This window comes from Eptesicus fuscus, chromosome 3, assembly GCF_027574615.1.
Source record: "Eptesicus fuscus isolate TK198812 chromosome 3, DD_ASM_mEF_20220401, whole genome shotgun sequence".
Classification (NCBI taxonomy): Eukaryota; Metazoa; Chordata; class Mammalia; order Chiroptera; family Vespertilionidae; genus Eptesicus; species Eptesicus fuscus.
In genome coordinates, this window is record NC_072475.1 from 9683302 (window position 1) to 9697464 (window position 14163).

The following is a 14163-nucleotide window of genomic DNA, read 5'->3' on the forward strand; positions in this document are numbered from 1 at the left end:
CCGGTCAAGGGCACATGCCTGGGTTGCAGGCTTGATCCCCAGTAGGGTGGCATGCAGCAGGCAGCCAATCAATGATTCTCTCTCATCATTGATGTTTCTATCTCTCTCTTCCTCTCCCTTCCTCTCTGAAATCAATAAAAATATTTTTTTAAAAATCACCATTCAGTGACATAATTTATGATGGCAGCTTTTATTACAGTGTTAAAGAGGCACTGGGATTATTCCACCGATTCACAGCTTTTGAAAAGAGGAAAATCCTAGTTAAAATTTAATTAAAACTTTGCAAAAAGCACATGTGCCTTTTTCTTTTATTTTTTTTTCACTGCACATTGTTTTAATGTTAACAGAACACTTACTTTTGGAATAGGTAATACATTCACATGGTTCAATAACCCAAAGGTATAACAACATCCAAAATAGAACACACCCTCATACCTTGTACCCTCTCTCCTGACAATCAGTGTGAGCAGACCCTTCACATCTCCCAAGACTATTTTATGCACACATAAAGCAAGTATGCTTACGTATGGGGACATACACACACACAGTTTCCCCCCTTATTTGTACACAAATGGTAGACACTACAGACTTCCCGCACCTTGCTGTTCTCACTTCACAATAAATCTTGATGAATTCCCATGACCTTACAAGGGTCTCTGGGCCTCTGCAGAGAGGCAGTCACCATACCTTGCCTCATGATTCTGTCCCTCTGGTCAAGCAGGCGGTACTTTTCCTCAGACGTTTCGGCCACAGTGCCTATCAGCGCACTGAGGGAGGACACACACAGCCCAGGACTCTCAGAACCCTCAGAGCCCGAGTCAAAAGAGTCTCCTTCAAACAGGTGGGCCTTCAGAAGGCCTGACTTCTTCACTGGAGAACTACAGGGAAAGCAACATATCAGAGCCTTGTGTCCATCTGGCATCTGCAAATGTCCACCTCCAAACACTTCCCTTATCTTTCAAGATTTTCTGCTCCTCTAAAGTTGATAAACTATAAACTTTGAAGTGAGACAAGCTTTGATAATGCTGGTAATGAGCAAAATGATGTTATATTATCTGTGATTTAAAAATTTTTAAACATTTCATACTTCTTTTAAAATTAGATGAGCCCATTTAAACAGCTGAAATGAATATTTATAGATTTCTATCTCAAAGAAATGAAATTCAGCCTGAAAAACAACACTTTACCACCATGAAGAAATATCATGTCCAAATGTTTTCAGATATAACTTCATTTCAGTAGAAGAATGTACTATAAAAAACTATAAACCCCTCTCAGCTTCCCATTTTCTAGCGGGCTCTCAGAATTCTGTGAACTCCAATGTCAAAGAAGATATAAGAAGGGTGGAGTACCGGGCCAGCATGGTCAGTGACTGAGCATTGACCTATGAACCAGGAGGTCACAGTTCGATTCCTGGTTAGGGCACATGCCCGGGTTGCCAGCTCGATCCCCAGTGTGGGGTGTGCAAGAGGCAGCCAATCAATGAATCTCTCTCATTACTGATGTTTCTATATCTCTCTCCCTCTCCCCGCCTCTGAAATCAATTTAAAAAAATTTTTTAAAGGGTTGAGTGAGAAAAGCAAAAACAAAAGCAAATCAGCAACTAAATTGTTAATTGCAAAATTGCAAGTGAGGAAAACAATACATTGGCCGAAATAGGTGAAGGATTACAGACCTGTGGAAGCAGTCCTGCTGTGAAAGGGAAGGTGGGAACTCCAAGAAAAGGGGGGAGGGGCGGGAGCATTTGGAAGGAGACAGCACCCCATTGGGACACATTGTGGCTACCCAGTTATTATACAGCCTCACGTGATAAGCTGAACCTACAAAAAGCCCTGTTGGAAACTGCTCTGGTGGCTATTAGGAATACATGGTTACGACAGCTAGTTAGAAGTTTTAAGGGAAAAAGTGACTGCTTATTCATTTACATGTCAGGTAGAACTACTGACAGCAACTGTATGATATATGGGACCCAGTCAGATGATTGAGGAGCCCCAGGGCCTCTTCAGGGAACTAGCAAGTGGCTCTCTTTGTCAACCCTCTTTCCCACTCCCACTCCTCTCCACTCTGTTCTCCTCTCCTCCCCGTCTTCCCTTAGCCCTACTCAGGTGTTAGTATACTACCCCACTTCCCTTTCATGCTTTGGCAGGACTGCTGTGAAGTCCCTCCTGTTCACTGACAAAAAACCCACGTGCCATGTCCAATAAAGTCATAGGAACGACCAGCCGCACCTTTTATTCGTGAGGCTGCCGACTGCAGTTCTCCCCACGGGCTTGCCAAGAGGGGAGTGCTGAAAGGAGGTGTCCTCCGGGCCCTGGCCAGCCTCGCCCTCGCCTGGTTTCTTCTCCTTGAGGGAAAAAGGCTTCTTGTTGGGACCTGAGGATGCAAGAGTCAGAACAGAGTGTATGATATGACATGTCACTTGACACTGGATTTTTACTTTTTTTTTTGAGAAAGTAAAATTCTTATAATTGTTACATGAGGTTCAAAGGAGCCCAAGGAAACACTATGAGACAAAAGGATCCACTCGGAGCCACCCCCCCTTTTGGCCTTGGGGAAGGGCTCCCACTCAAAGCTTAAAGGGTCTTGCAAACAAACCATTAGAGACTGCAAAGAATATCTGAAAACTCACTTATTTTCTTCTTGTGCCAAAAGATAGACGTTTCTTCAGGCAAACCTTTTTTCCCCTTCTTCCTGGCCAGGGCTGCAGAAGCCTGGAAAACAGTCCACAACTCAAAGTGTGAGGCATCAGGAGACCACATGAAATGAAATTCAGTATCAAACATAGTCAGCAAAAGTTCGTGCAACAGAGCAAAACCTCCACCCACTACATGGCTGACCACACTATCGGCCTCCAGCCTTGGGAGCTACAATCCTTTACCTGCCTCACATCTGATATTTGCGCTTTTTTTTTTTTTTTTAATTAGTGGCCTCACTGGCATTTGGTAAAATGATTCTCACTATCTGATAACATATACAGTATAGCATGGAAAGATACAGCCAAGTCACACACACACACAAAGGGAAGCTGCAGATTGATGCACACGGGATAGAATGTATCACAAAACACATAAAACCAAGTACGTTAGTATACCTACAGATATGCCTATGAAAATGTCCAGAAAAAATACACACCACTCTAGTAACTATACTGGCTCCTGGGTAACAGGAAAGTTGGGGGTGATGAGGGACCTCAGCTTTGTGTTACCAATGAATTGCTTACAATAACCAAGTTTTTATATATCATGTTATGTTATTTATTGTAATTTTTTTAGGGTTCAGCTGGAAAACTAAGCACATTGCATTAGCCAAAAAATAACTTTTAAAATAATGAGGATTAATTACCATATGACCCAGCAATTCCACCCCTAAGTATATACCCAACAGAACTGAAAGCAGGGTCTCAAGAGAGATTTGCACACCACATTCATGGCAACATTATTTAAAACTAGAGGCCTGGTGCATGAAATTCATGCACTGGAGCAGGGGGCGGGGGGTCCTCCAGCAAGGCCTCTGCCCTCACAGTGCAGGAGCCCCGTGATCGATCGCCCCAAAAAGGTAGGCCCCGCGCTCCTTGATGGATTGCCCCAAAGAGGTAGGCCAGAGCCAGGGGTCCCGCCTCTGCGGTGCACATGGGGCCTCAGGAACCCCAGCAGAAGCCGCATGGAGTAGCCACCGGGCCCTGCCCCTGTGGCGTGTGCAGCCATCTTGTGACGGCATGAGGGCATCACAGCATGATGGCATAAGGACCATCTAGCCTTTTATTAGTAAGATAGCCAGAAGGTAGAATCAATCTGTGTCCATCAACAGATAAATAAACAAAATGTGGTCTATCCATACAATGGAATATTATTCAGCCATAAAAAGGAATGAAATGCAACCATATGAATGAACCTGGAAAACATGCTGAAAAAAGCCAGACACAGAAGGACAGACTATATGATTCCACTTATTTGAAATATCTAGAATAGGCAAATTCACAGAGATAAAAAGTAGATTAGAGGTCACCAGAGGCTGGGGATGGAGGCAATGGGAGTGATCAGTTAATAGTTATTGAGTTTCTATTTGGGATGATGCAAAAGTTCTGGAAATAGATAGTGATGATGAATGCACAACACTGTGAATGTAATTAATGCCACTGACTTGAAAAAAAAAATCAATAGGAAGGAATAAATAGCAAAACCCTAAAACTGTGCACATATTTACACAAAACTTCCACTTTCAGAAATTTAAACAAAGGATATAAACTAATCAAAAATATATAAACAAAACTGTCCACAAGTAGAATGCTGACCAAGAAAGTAAACAGGATAGAATGCCATGTAGCATTTAACAATCCAATTCTAATCTAGACTGCTAATTGATTTCAGAAAATACTAAAGATTGCCACATGAAGAGATTACCAACAGTATTTACAGTATGATCCCATTTGTGCAAAAACAATGTGACCCTATATTTGCAAAGACATTATCCAGAATATTCAGTCAATATATCTTAGAGAGAATTATGGGTGATTTGGTGCCCCTCCCATAGTATATTGACAGGCAATACTTCTACCATTTAACAAAAGTATGAAAGCATGCTTTCTACCTTATAAATTCCTACAGAACTTACCTTTTCCCCCACAAGAATCTTTGTAAAAATAATAAAGATACTAGCAGCCCGTTTGCACGAAGATTCGTGCAATAGACCTTCATTCACCTGGTTGCCTGCACCAGTTTTCTGCCGGCACCAGGGACCCCTGCCTTGGCTGTGGCCACCGCCTTCTGCCTTCTTTCAGGGTCGGGGCTTGGCCCTGGGCAGCGGCCTTGGCTCTGCTGCACCCCAGCCTCCCTGCTACAGATGGTAGGAGCCGACCCCCCGTGGTTGCCTGCGATCCAGGACTTTCCCGGCCTTGGGCTCTGCCACACCCAACATCCCTGCAACGGTTTCCTGGTGGGCGTGGTTGGTGGGCGTGGCTTGTGGGTGTAGCGAAGGTACGGTCAATTTGCATATTACTCTGTTATTAGGTAGGATAAATCTACATAATGTGAGCTACAACTGTTATGCACAGGTGTACTTATATACATACAGGGTGGGGCATACTAGTAAGTGGGTTTACAGTTGTGATTATGTAAAACAGTTTATTTTTGTATTATTATTAATTATTGTATTACTTTCCATACCAACAACTATAAACATACTTCTGCCTGACGTTGTATTTAAAGTTAGGGTATAAACCAAACATATCTCTGGGGAATGTGATTACAAGGGGATTTCACTTTTTCTGTATTGTTTGAGTATCATATACTATGACCAATAAATCAAAAACAAAACAAAACTCAAGTTTGGAAAAGTGCTGTGTGGTTATGGAGCCAATCCAGTGTGTTCCAGAAGAATCTGACTTCATGGGACTCACCACAGCATTCAGTAGGGGCTACAAGCTTTTCACTAATGACTCCAATTATGAAGAAAAGTGCTATTCTAGCCTCTGCAAGGTAAGAACAAAATATTCTAGTACTTCCTACATTCTAGCAAGCAAATAAACTAATTAAAAAAAAAAAAGGTTTTGAAGTGACAAAGTTCACTCCTACTTTATTACTCTAAAACCTATTTTTTCACTCACACAAACTCAGTCGGGAGTACTCACATGATCAAAGAAATACACCACCGCGAGGTGTTTGTTGCGCCTGGTGTAAATGCGCTGCACTTTAGCAATTTTGCCAAAGTGATTCTCCAGAATGGTCCTGTTGTTGAGATAGTCGGGAATGTTCTTGCACTGGATCGCTGTGACTTCAGAGGGAGAGAAGCCCCCAAGACTGTCTGTGCTCTCACTTCTTTTATTCTGACGCCCAGGAGTTCCTCTTAGAAAATCTAGGGGATCAGAAAATGGGCACAGAACTGTAGTAGATGTAATGTTTTCAAACAGGAGGCACCAACTATGTAAGGGCAAAGGAAATTTCCATGTATGTGAGACCTGCTCCAAGATCCTATGGTATATTAATGTCCTTAATGTTTACCGGGGACTTAACCAAAAAATCAAGCTAACACCCAGGAAAATTTACCAAGAACTTGCCATACAGCAAGATTTACTGTATGTTGTACATTTTTAGAGCTCACCTTCTTTTTTATCTCTACTTTCAGTTTCTTCCTCTTTCACACATGGAAACCGGGAAGCTGCCAGAACAGACTGACTCCCTCCTGGTATGGCCAAGTGATCATTTTCCCCAGACTCGGCACAGCCAATTTCCTTTCTAGATTCCTTGTTGCCCAGACGACTGACTTCTTTATTGCTTTTGAAAACATCCTGTATAGTCCGACCAAACAGAGTACCTCCCCGGGGCCGATTCAGGCGGACAGGCCTCTTATCGGGAGGATGATCACCCCTCGATAGAGGGTCCAAGTCTTCCACTGCATCGTGGCCATATCTCCTTGGGGAGCGATCCTGATCCTCCTTCCTTTTCAGTCCTTTCATGAAGCTGGAAAGTGGCTCCACTTGGGAAACAGTGTCTTCACATCCTTGTCTGGCACCTGTTTTGCTAACTGGGAAGGGTTCCCCCAATGATCCTGAAGATGTGGGGAAGCTAGTGAAGCTACTATTAAGACTTCCAAATAGTGACTTAGGGCCTTTCTTTTCTTCCTCCACATTTTGACTTGACAAAGCAGGGGCAAAAGGTGATGATGAATTACTACTATCAACTGGTTTTGAAAACGTAAAATTTGATTTAGTAGCTGAACTTGTCACCTGTGTAAAAGAAAATGGAGTCTGTCCTCCGGATCCACTACTAATTGGTTGGGAAAATGTGAAAAATCCAGAAGTAATTTGGCTTTGAGTTTTCTCTGGCTCGGATTCAGCCCCCAATATTGGTCTGAACACTGAATTTTCCAGAGATTTAAAGCTGAACTCTGTTTTCCCAAAACCAGAGCTTGCTACTTCTCCAGTTTCTGGTGCAAAAGTAGAAGTACTTGGGAAAGCCCCAAGGTTGGGTGATTTGAAAGTAAATCTTGGGTTTGCAGGCACACATGAACTTGAAGGCCCAGAGGCAGCTACAAAGGCTGGAGTGTGTTCAAGTCCAGAAAAGAGTCCAACATTCGAGGTTTGGGAGAATCCTAATGTTTGTGCTGAAGAAGAGTGACCTACTCCAGATGTTGGAAAGCTAGATATCTGTGAAAATCCTGAGCTTTTCCCAGATACTGTATTGTTTTGTCCAAAAAGAGAAGGCTGACCAAATCGAAATGGTTGCTTAGCCTGACCTGTTCCTATGGAACTACTGGAAGATGTTAAAAAAGCACTAGGCTGCTGCCCACTGAAAGGATTAGTTGGGTTCATCTTCTGATCCAGTTATTGGAAGGTAATAAATATTTCCCTGTACAAAGCAGTCCTCTTCCTTAAACAGTTTGTTGAACTAGGGAGCTCCTCCCCTTCATTTCATGTGAGCTGAAAAACAAAAATTCAGATCATCAGAGCTATGTGCTGCTGGAAAACTAAGAAAAGAATTTTTCATCACATGTCACATTCTAAGTTATTTAACAGGCAGACAAAGGAAAGGGCCAAGTATTCTTATTTTCTGAGAAATAGTGGGTTCTTTTTCTTTTTTTTTTTTTTTTTGGGGGGGGGGGAGTATGGGGTGGAAGACGATACAAATAAGTTACTTTATCACAGATGTTTAAAGCGTGACTAAAGGCCAAATCATTTTACTAAATTGGTAAATTCGCCCAAAACCTCAAATGTTAATTTTTAAAAAATGAATGCAATTACACTTTTCAAATTAAAGAGAGGAGTGTCTCCTAACTTCTTCCAATCTCCATAGCCAGATGATTACACTGTGACAATAAGAACATCGGTGTTTCAGTTCTCCCACCTAATTATTCTCCGAGTAATCTTAGCACTAAATACTCTTTCCAGACACAGAAATTAAATGTTTTTATACCGGGGCTACTCCCCGAACGAACCAGCCTAGAGATCGAGTACTCACGTGGAGAGGCCGCCCTAGACTCGGGAGGGGCTGGAGCGGAGCATCACGACCCCATCTAGCAGGCGGCTCCATAGGTCCCCGCACAGGCCGCACCCTGGGCCCGGCGCCTCGCTATTCCGCCCTGTAAAATGTAAATTTCTGTAAGTGACACGCGCGAAGAGGGGCCGGGGAACGGCGAGAGGTGGAGGGGCAACCTCCGCCCGGCTCTGACCCCGCGCAGCGCTCAGGGTCCGGCTCAGGGACGCCGCCGCTCCGGGGTACCTCCGCGCCTAGCTGGTAGTGCAGACCAAGACCGCCGGAACCAGCGCTTCCCTGCGGGCCGCGGACCAAAACAGTGGCGGACCGACTTCCGGTCCTACCTGAGCAACCCGGCCCCGCCCGCGGGCCTCCAAGCTCGGGTTCCGCTCTCCGGCTGAGCGGCGGCGGTGGGGCTTCCGGTGCGCGGGGACAAGGGTTGGGTCCGCAGGCTTCGGTCCCCATACGTACGCGGGTGGCTTCTTCTCTTCGAACTTGGGGGACGTCAGCCCACCCGCGTGCTGCCCGGGGTCAGCGCTGAGCGGTTCCTCGGGAAGCCCTGGATCCGGCCAGGCACCCCATTCTACCCTTCCCTCCTCCACTTCCACTGCCCCGACCCCGCTCACCCGCTTGCACTATCTAATAACGTCCCTTCCTCTCCACCAGCCTTAATTTCCTTTGGCTACTGTTATCCATTCTGGCTTGCCTGACTCTGGCGTCGTTTTATAGACCTTCATTTTTATATTTTTCTTATGGTAAAATGTAAATTCCTGTAATTTTTTTTTCAATGAATTGCACCAAATAAAATGACTTGATTGTGTGTGCGTGTTGTACTTTCTAGGACTGATTTGTCTTCTCTTCAACTTAAAGCACAGGCTCCTTTACAGACGTTTTTTAAAGTGCCCCCGTTGTCCTCCTGAAATGAGTCTGGTGCTCAGAAACCTGCAGCGAGCTATCCCCCTCCGGAGAGTGCCGCTCCGCCAGAGGATGGAGATAGTCAGGAGTATTTTAGGAGTCCAGAAATTCGACCTGGGGATCATCTGTGTTGACAACAAGAGTATTCAGCACATCAACAGGATCTACAGAGAGAAAAATATCCCAACTGATGTGCTTTCTTTTCCATTTCATGAGGTAAAAAGTATTTTCCTCTTTGCCTTGTCTAGCCTACCATTCAGTGTAAATTTCCTGTGTTAATTATATTACAGACATGATTTTTTAGTTTTATTTTGAAAACTTTCACAATATACACAAGAGTAGAGATCAACTCTATTGATCAATGCCCATTTCTGGAGGAGAAAAGGGGATTGAGCTCCCCTCTCCCCACCTAATGGGATCAGTGAATTAGCAGTTTTGAGTGTGAATCAGTAATGAATATGTATGGTTAAAAATTAAATAACACTGAATAAAAGAAGAGACTTGTGTAAATATGTTCTATAAACTTGTGATAGCTGTCAGGTCACTTGCAGTTATGCAAATGAGTCATGCAGGGCTTTACACGGGTTAGTAGCAACATAAATTGGAAAGCAGCTTGGCAACAGACTTCAATCCACTAGTGTCACACCCACAGAAATAAACCAAAGAAGGAAGACTATAAAATATTAAATGCATAATATTAAAATGTTCACTTATTAAGTATCACATGATCTCACTCATTTGTTGAATATAATGAACAACGTAAACTGATGAACAAAAATAGATTCAGAGACATAGAAACATCGAACAGACTGTCAAACCTCAGAGGGAAGGCAGGGGAGGGTGAAATGGGGGAGGGTAAGAGATCAACAAAAGGACTTGTATGCATGCATATAAGCATAACCAATGGACATAGACAGTAGGGGGGTGAGGGCATGTGCTGGGGGTGTGGGAGCAGCCGGGAAGCAGTTAATGGGGGGAAAGGGAGACATATATAATACTTCCAACAATAAAGAATTTAAATTTTTTTTAAGTTCACTTATTTTCCTTAATAGGAAAAAAAAACCATTAACAATACTAAATAAATATGCAGCCATAGGTTACTGGCTTACTGTGAACTGAACTCAACTGAATGCACTGGTGCTTATGGTCTTTACGGTAAATAAGAAAATGTGAAAGGTTATTTAGGACAAAATACCAGGAGGAAAGAACAGAAATATAAAACTTTATCAGTGTGGTGATTTAACTCTTAGACATAATCTGTGTGACTATGCATTGGGAAGGATGAAAGAAATGGAAAGAAACTCACTCAACAAGGTGGAAACATCCTAAGTCACTTGTGTGTAGTGGCTTTGTGGTCTCCCGCCCCCACTCCGAACTAGTCAGGACAATGCCTTCCAGAATGAAGTCTGTAGGCCTGTCGTCAGGTTAGTGTTCCTGAGGTCCTGTTCTCACAATCTGTATCCTCACTTGCAGAATCTGAAAGCAGGTGAAATTCCCCAGCCTGATTTTCCAGATGACTATAATCTGGGGGACATTTTCCTAGGAGTGGAGTATATCTTCCAGCAATGCAAAGAAAATGAAGATTACTATGACATCCTGACTGTAAGTAGGAATGCTGAAATGACAGGGTCTGCCTAGCAAAGAAATACCGTGTCCTTAATCCAGGCCATAAAGAGTTTGGCTACGTGCCACCTGTGTCCACACTATTGCCCACGGGAAGAACAAGGGTTATTGAGGGAGACCCACAGAGAGGGAGATCCACAGAGAGGAAGATGTCGGAACGGGATCTGCATGCCCTGTGGCAGTGCCAAGGACAGGAAGAGGACAGGGAGTTTCTTGGTAACTGAGATATGAGATAAGGGAAACTCCCAGTAGTGACCTTGTTTTAGCTTTTACCTTGAGCTCAGCAGGCTGTGTAGTTAACGCAGGCTTGCTAAATAAGCTTCTTAGGAAACTGCCCAAAGTGGACAAAATTCTAGCATCCAGGGCCTTCCAGATCTGTCCTCAGCTTATTATATTAAAAAAAAAGGGGGGGGGTTCTGAAAGTATTGAGTGTGATAGAGTCATATTTTAACTTCCCCAAGGATTCAATTGAGGGGTCTTCCTTTGGCCAAATAGCCACATCCTGAAATATGTTGCGGGGCGGGGGCGGGGGGTGTCCTAGTGCTTCCACATGAGACTCAGTGTGAGCAGGTTTTTGGGGTGGGGGAGGAGGTTTCCCTTTCTTCCTGAGCAACAGGAAGCCCAGTGTAGTCAGGACTGGTCAGCATGTCCAGCTCTGGGATCTCTGTGGCCAGCAGTGATGCACCCCAGGGGGAGGGGGACGTGATCGAGGGTGCAATTGTGGATATCTGATTTCACTTCCCGGCACCTCCTGAGGGTTCTGTATCAAAGTAGAGGGCCAGCCCACCACTCCTGTGACCCTCATTCCCCGTCACAGGACCAGCCAGCCACTCTCCACCCTCCTGGCTGCCAACTGCACGTAGGCCCCTTCTAATAGCCCTGAGTACCCTCCAACTACCACCTTATCATCCAAATCTCACCACTCCTCCGACCCTTCCCTCTGCCCTGAAAAGCAGGTGTCTTCTCAGGAAATAATCACTGACCCTCCCTACCCCAGAGATCCTGGTCTTCACATCCCTGACAGGGCCCTGGTCTACCTGATGTTTTCTGAACCCCGCCCATGTTCTCATTGCCCACTCACACCCTCGGTGCTGCTGCCACCGATTCCCGAAGCCCTTCCTGGGCCCAGAGGAGGGTTCCTAACCTCCCACCAGATGTGGGCTAAGCTCTCCCTGCCTTCCTCCTCCCCTGGCTCCTGGCTTGGTCATGGTCAGCCCCTGAGGCAGCTTTTTAATTGTTCCAACAGGTGACTGCCACTCATGGGCTCTGTCATCTACTGGGCTTCACACATAACACAGAGGCCACGTGGCAGAAGGTAGGTGCCATCCCCCCACAAGCCAGGGCTGCCCGACCTGCCCCTTGCAGTCGATGAAAACCAAAATTGGAAAAAACAGTAAAATAAGGAATTTTATACGTGTTTACTTTATTTTTAAAACTTTTACAATGTTTGTTTTAAATAGTGGGCTCCCCAAATGCTGTTAGCTGTATTATTAACTCACTATTGAAAGTCTGAGCAGAGAGACTGAATTCTAAAAATTCCATGAAATTCTGATGGCTTAATCTTCGTGAGAGAAACTGTGATGCTATTTATCAGTTGCGAACAGGATTTAAAATGCAGGCGTCTGATAGAGACCTATGGTGTCAAGTTATGGAGCCGTTGGTTTCCTCGAAGGGTGCAATGTTTTACCCGCTTGTAAAGGTCCATGTTGGTATACAAACCATATTGTGTTTAATAAACTCAAACTGTACTTGTAGTCAAATAGTCAGATTCTCTGAAAGGCATAAGCAACTTTTTCATTAACAAAAGAAGTCCCTGGCACACTTGTCCTCTCCCCCGGCCATCCTAGGCTGGGTCCACACCAGCCTCACCCTGGCTCCACCTCCCCTTCCTGTCAGATGCCGGCCCTGCTGTGGCCCCTTCGCCCCTTCCTCCTCAGCCCTCCGCCTCTACATCCAACAGATCTAAGTCTCAGTGTGTGCAGTCTGCCAGGGACCCCAGCCCTCCAAGCCCTGACCATCCTTCCCCCTGGAGGAGCCATCTGCACCCCCACCCTCCCCTGTGTCCTGCGCCTGTACTCCTGTGACCCCAAGCAGGCTCTCCTCTTTCCTACCCAAGATCACCCCCTCTGCCCCAGCCCACAGCCTCTCCTGCCGTCTCCATTGTTCACCCTGCAGGCAGCATTTTGGCACTCGGTGCACAGGTGCTGGGCACCCATGAGCAGAACCTTGAGGGGAGCCCTATGGCCAAGGCTCCCCATGCCATAGCCTTGGGGACACGGGCCTCAGGGAGGGATTTGCTGAGGAGGGGACCCTGGGCTGAGCCAGGGACTCCCCAGGGCCTGAGCAGCCAGGCCAGCTGGGCAAGTCCAGGGCTGGTTTTCGTTCCTTCGTTGCAGATGTACCAGAAGGAGAAGCAGGTTCTCGAGGAGCTTAGCCGGCGCACGGGGGCCAGGCTCCAGCCCCTGAGCAGGGACCTCTTCTGATGAGCACAGCCCACGACACAGGTAGTACCTGAGGGACCCTCCAGGACACAGGGACTCCGTGTGGATGGGAGTTGACCCCTCCCCGTGGGTCCCGAGGATCAGAGGCTTCCCCACACGGAGGGCTGGTCAATGCCCAAGCCGGGGCTAAATTCCATGAGTGGAACTATTTCCTAAAGTACAGGAGAAATTTCCATTCATGTCTTTACTTAGAACACAGTGGACATGTTATTTTCAGTATTGTAGATAAAACAGTTCTAAACTCTTAGTGCATCTAACCTGCCCCTCCCAGGGTTTCTGCCTTTGGTAATGAAACCTTTCTCTCTCCCACCTTTGCAGCCACCCAGGAGGATGAAACAAGCGGCCTGGGGGCATATATGTGGGAGCAGATGGTGGAGGGGACAGGCACCTAGCCAGCCAGTCGGGGCCCCCATCACCTGAACCTGTCAGGTCAGGATCTTGACCACAACACAGGGAGTTCCAAGAGGTCACGGCGGTAACACAGCCTCTCCGATCCTTTTCGGCCCTAACAACTAGGGATGCTGCAATTCTGAGAACTTGGTTTCCCCTATGAGTCTATGTAAGAAACATGAAAACCAGTGTGTTAGAAACACATTTCCCACTGGATTTGTGTCCTGTCTCAGTCTGCACTTCCCCCAGCTCTCGGGGATTAGGGCTTGAGCCTTTGACATTCCTGAGTCACCGTTGGCTGCGCATGGCCCGCTTGTAATCACAAAGCTCTTGGCTCTGAAATCCTTTTTAAGAGACTGAAGGGGTCCTGAGACCTGCTGGTCTTGTCCCTCCATGTGCCTTCATCAGCACCAGGTACCCCCAAGAGGCTTTCCACGTGACTCCCATGTGACCCCATGTGATTCCCCCTGCTCAGGAGGTGTACTGAACTGAGTGTTTCCAGTTTACCAGATTCCCCAAAGACAGTGGACTTGTCAGATGCCTTCCCTCTGTTAATAACGTGGAGAAATAAAACCGAAGCCATGTTAGAAAAAATTCATGTGAAAATAGGAACTATGGCCAGACCTTTAATTGGTGCGTTTAACAAGAGACTGGGCTGTGGGACGGTTCGGCCCTGACGTCAGCCCAGAGGGGACCTGCGTGCAGTGAAGCGGGCATCGTGCCTCCTCCGACATCCTCCTGGAGAACCCGAGGGTGCAAAGACAGTG

General features: G+C 45.9%; 2 protein-coding genes across 5 annotated transcripts in view; one reads left to right on the forward strand and one right to left on the reverse strand.

The window, feature by feature from the left end:
• MCM3AP (minichromosome maintenance complex component 3 associated protein) overlaps positions 1-8239 on the reverse strand; it is a 41488-nt gene extending 33249 nt beyond the window's left edge. Inside the window, exons 1-6 of one of the 2 annotated variants that reach the window (XM_028151725.2) lie at positions 7953-8239; positions 6097-7414; positions 5627-5850; positions 2630-2711; positions 2229-2373; positions 688-878 (exon numbers count right to left, since the gene is read on the reverse strand). In XM_028151725.2, coding sequence (XP_028007526.2) covers positions 688-878; positions 2229-2373; positions 2630-2711; positions 5627-5850; positions 6097-7306 — 1852 coding nt within the window. In that variant the 5' untranslated portion in view covers positions 7307-7414; positions 7953-8239. Of the gene's footprint in view, positions 1-687; positions 879-2228; positions 2374-2629; positions 2712-5626; positions 5851-6096; positions 7580-7952 lie in introns of those variants that run through there. The other variant, XM_008145638.3, reaches the window with a different exon arrangement.
• Positions 8240-8338: 99 nt separating this feature from the next.
• YBEY (ybeY metalloendoribonuclease) lies at positions 8339-14008 on the forward strand. 3 transcript variants are annotated; one of them, XM_028151732.2, is made up of 6 exons: positions 8339-8389; positions 8838-9098; positions 10356-10484; positions 11752-11820; positions 12902-13009; positions 13325-14008. In XM_028151732.2, the coding sequence occupies exons 2-5, from the start codon at positions 8889-8891 to the stop codon at positions 12986-12988; spliced, it is 495 nt and encodes a 164-aa protein (XP_028007533.1). In that variant the 5' UTR covers positions 8339-8389; positions 8838-8888; the 3' UTR covers positions 12989-13009; positions 13325-14008. The 3 variants fall into 3 exon arrangements, with proteins under 3 accessions (XP_028007533.1, XP_028007531.2, XP_008143859.1); XM_028151730.2 differs by having other exon boundaries at positions 8368-8729; positions 8843-9098; XM_008145637.3 differs by having other exon boundaries at positions 8375-8389; positions 8843-9098.
• Positions 14009-14163: the final 155 nt, after the last annotated feature.

Excerpts from the sequence above, each read along its gene's own strand:
- YBEY (XM_028151730.2), top strand. Across the intron at positions 9,099-10,355 it reads TTTCTTTTCCATTTCATGAG|AATCTGAAAGCAGGTGAAAT; the intron begins GTAAAAAGTATT and ends CCTCACTTGCAG. Across the intron at positions 10,485-11,751 it reads ATTACTATGACATCCTGACT|GTGACTGCCACTCATGGGCT; the intron begins GTAAGTAGGAAT and ends TTGTTCCAACAG.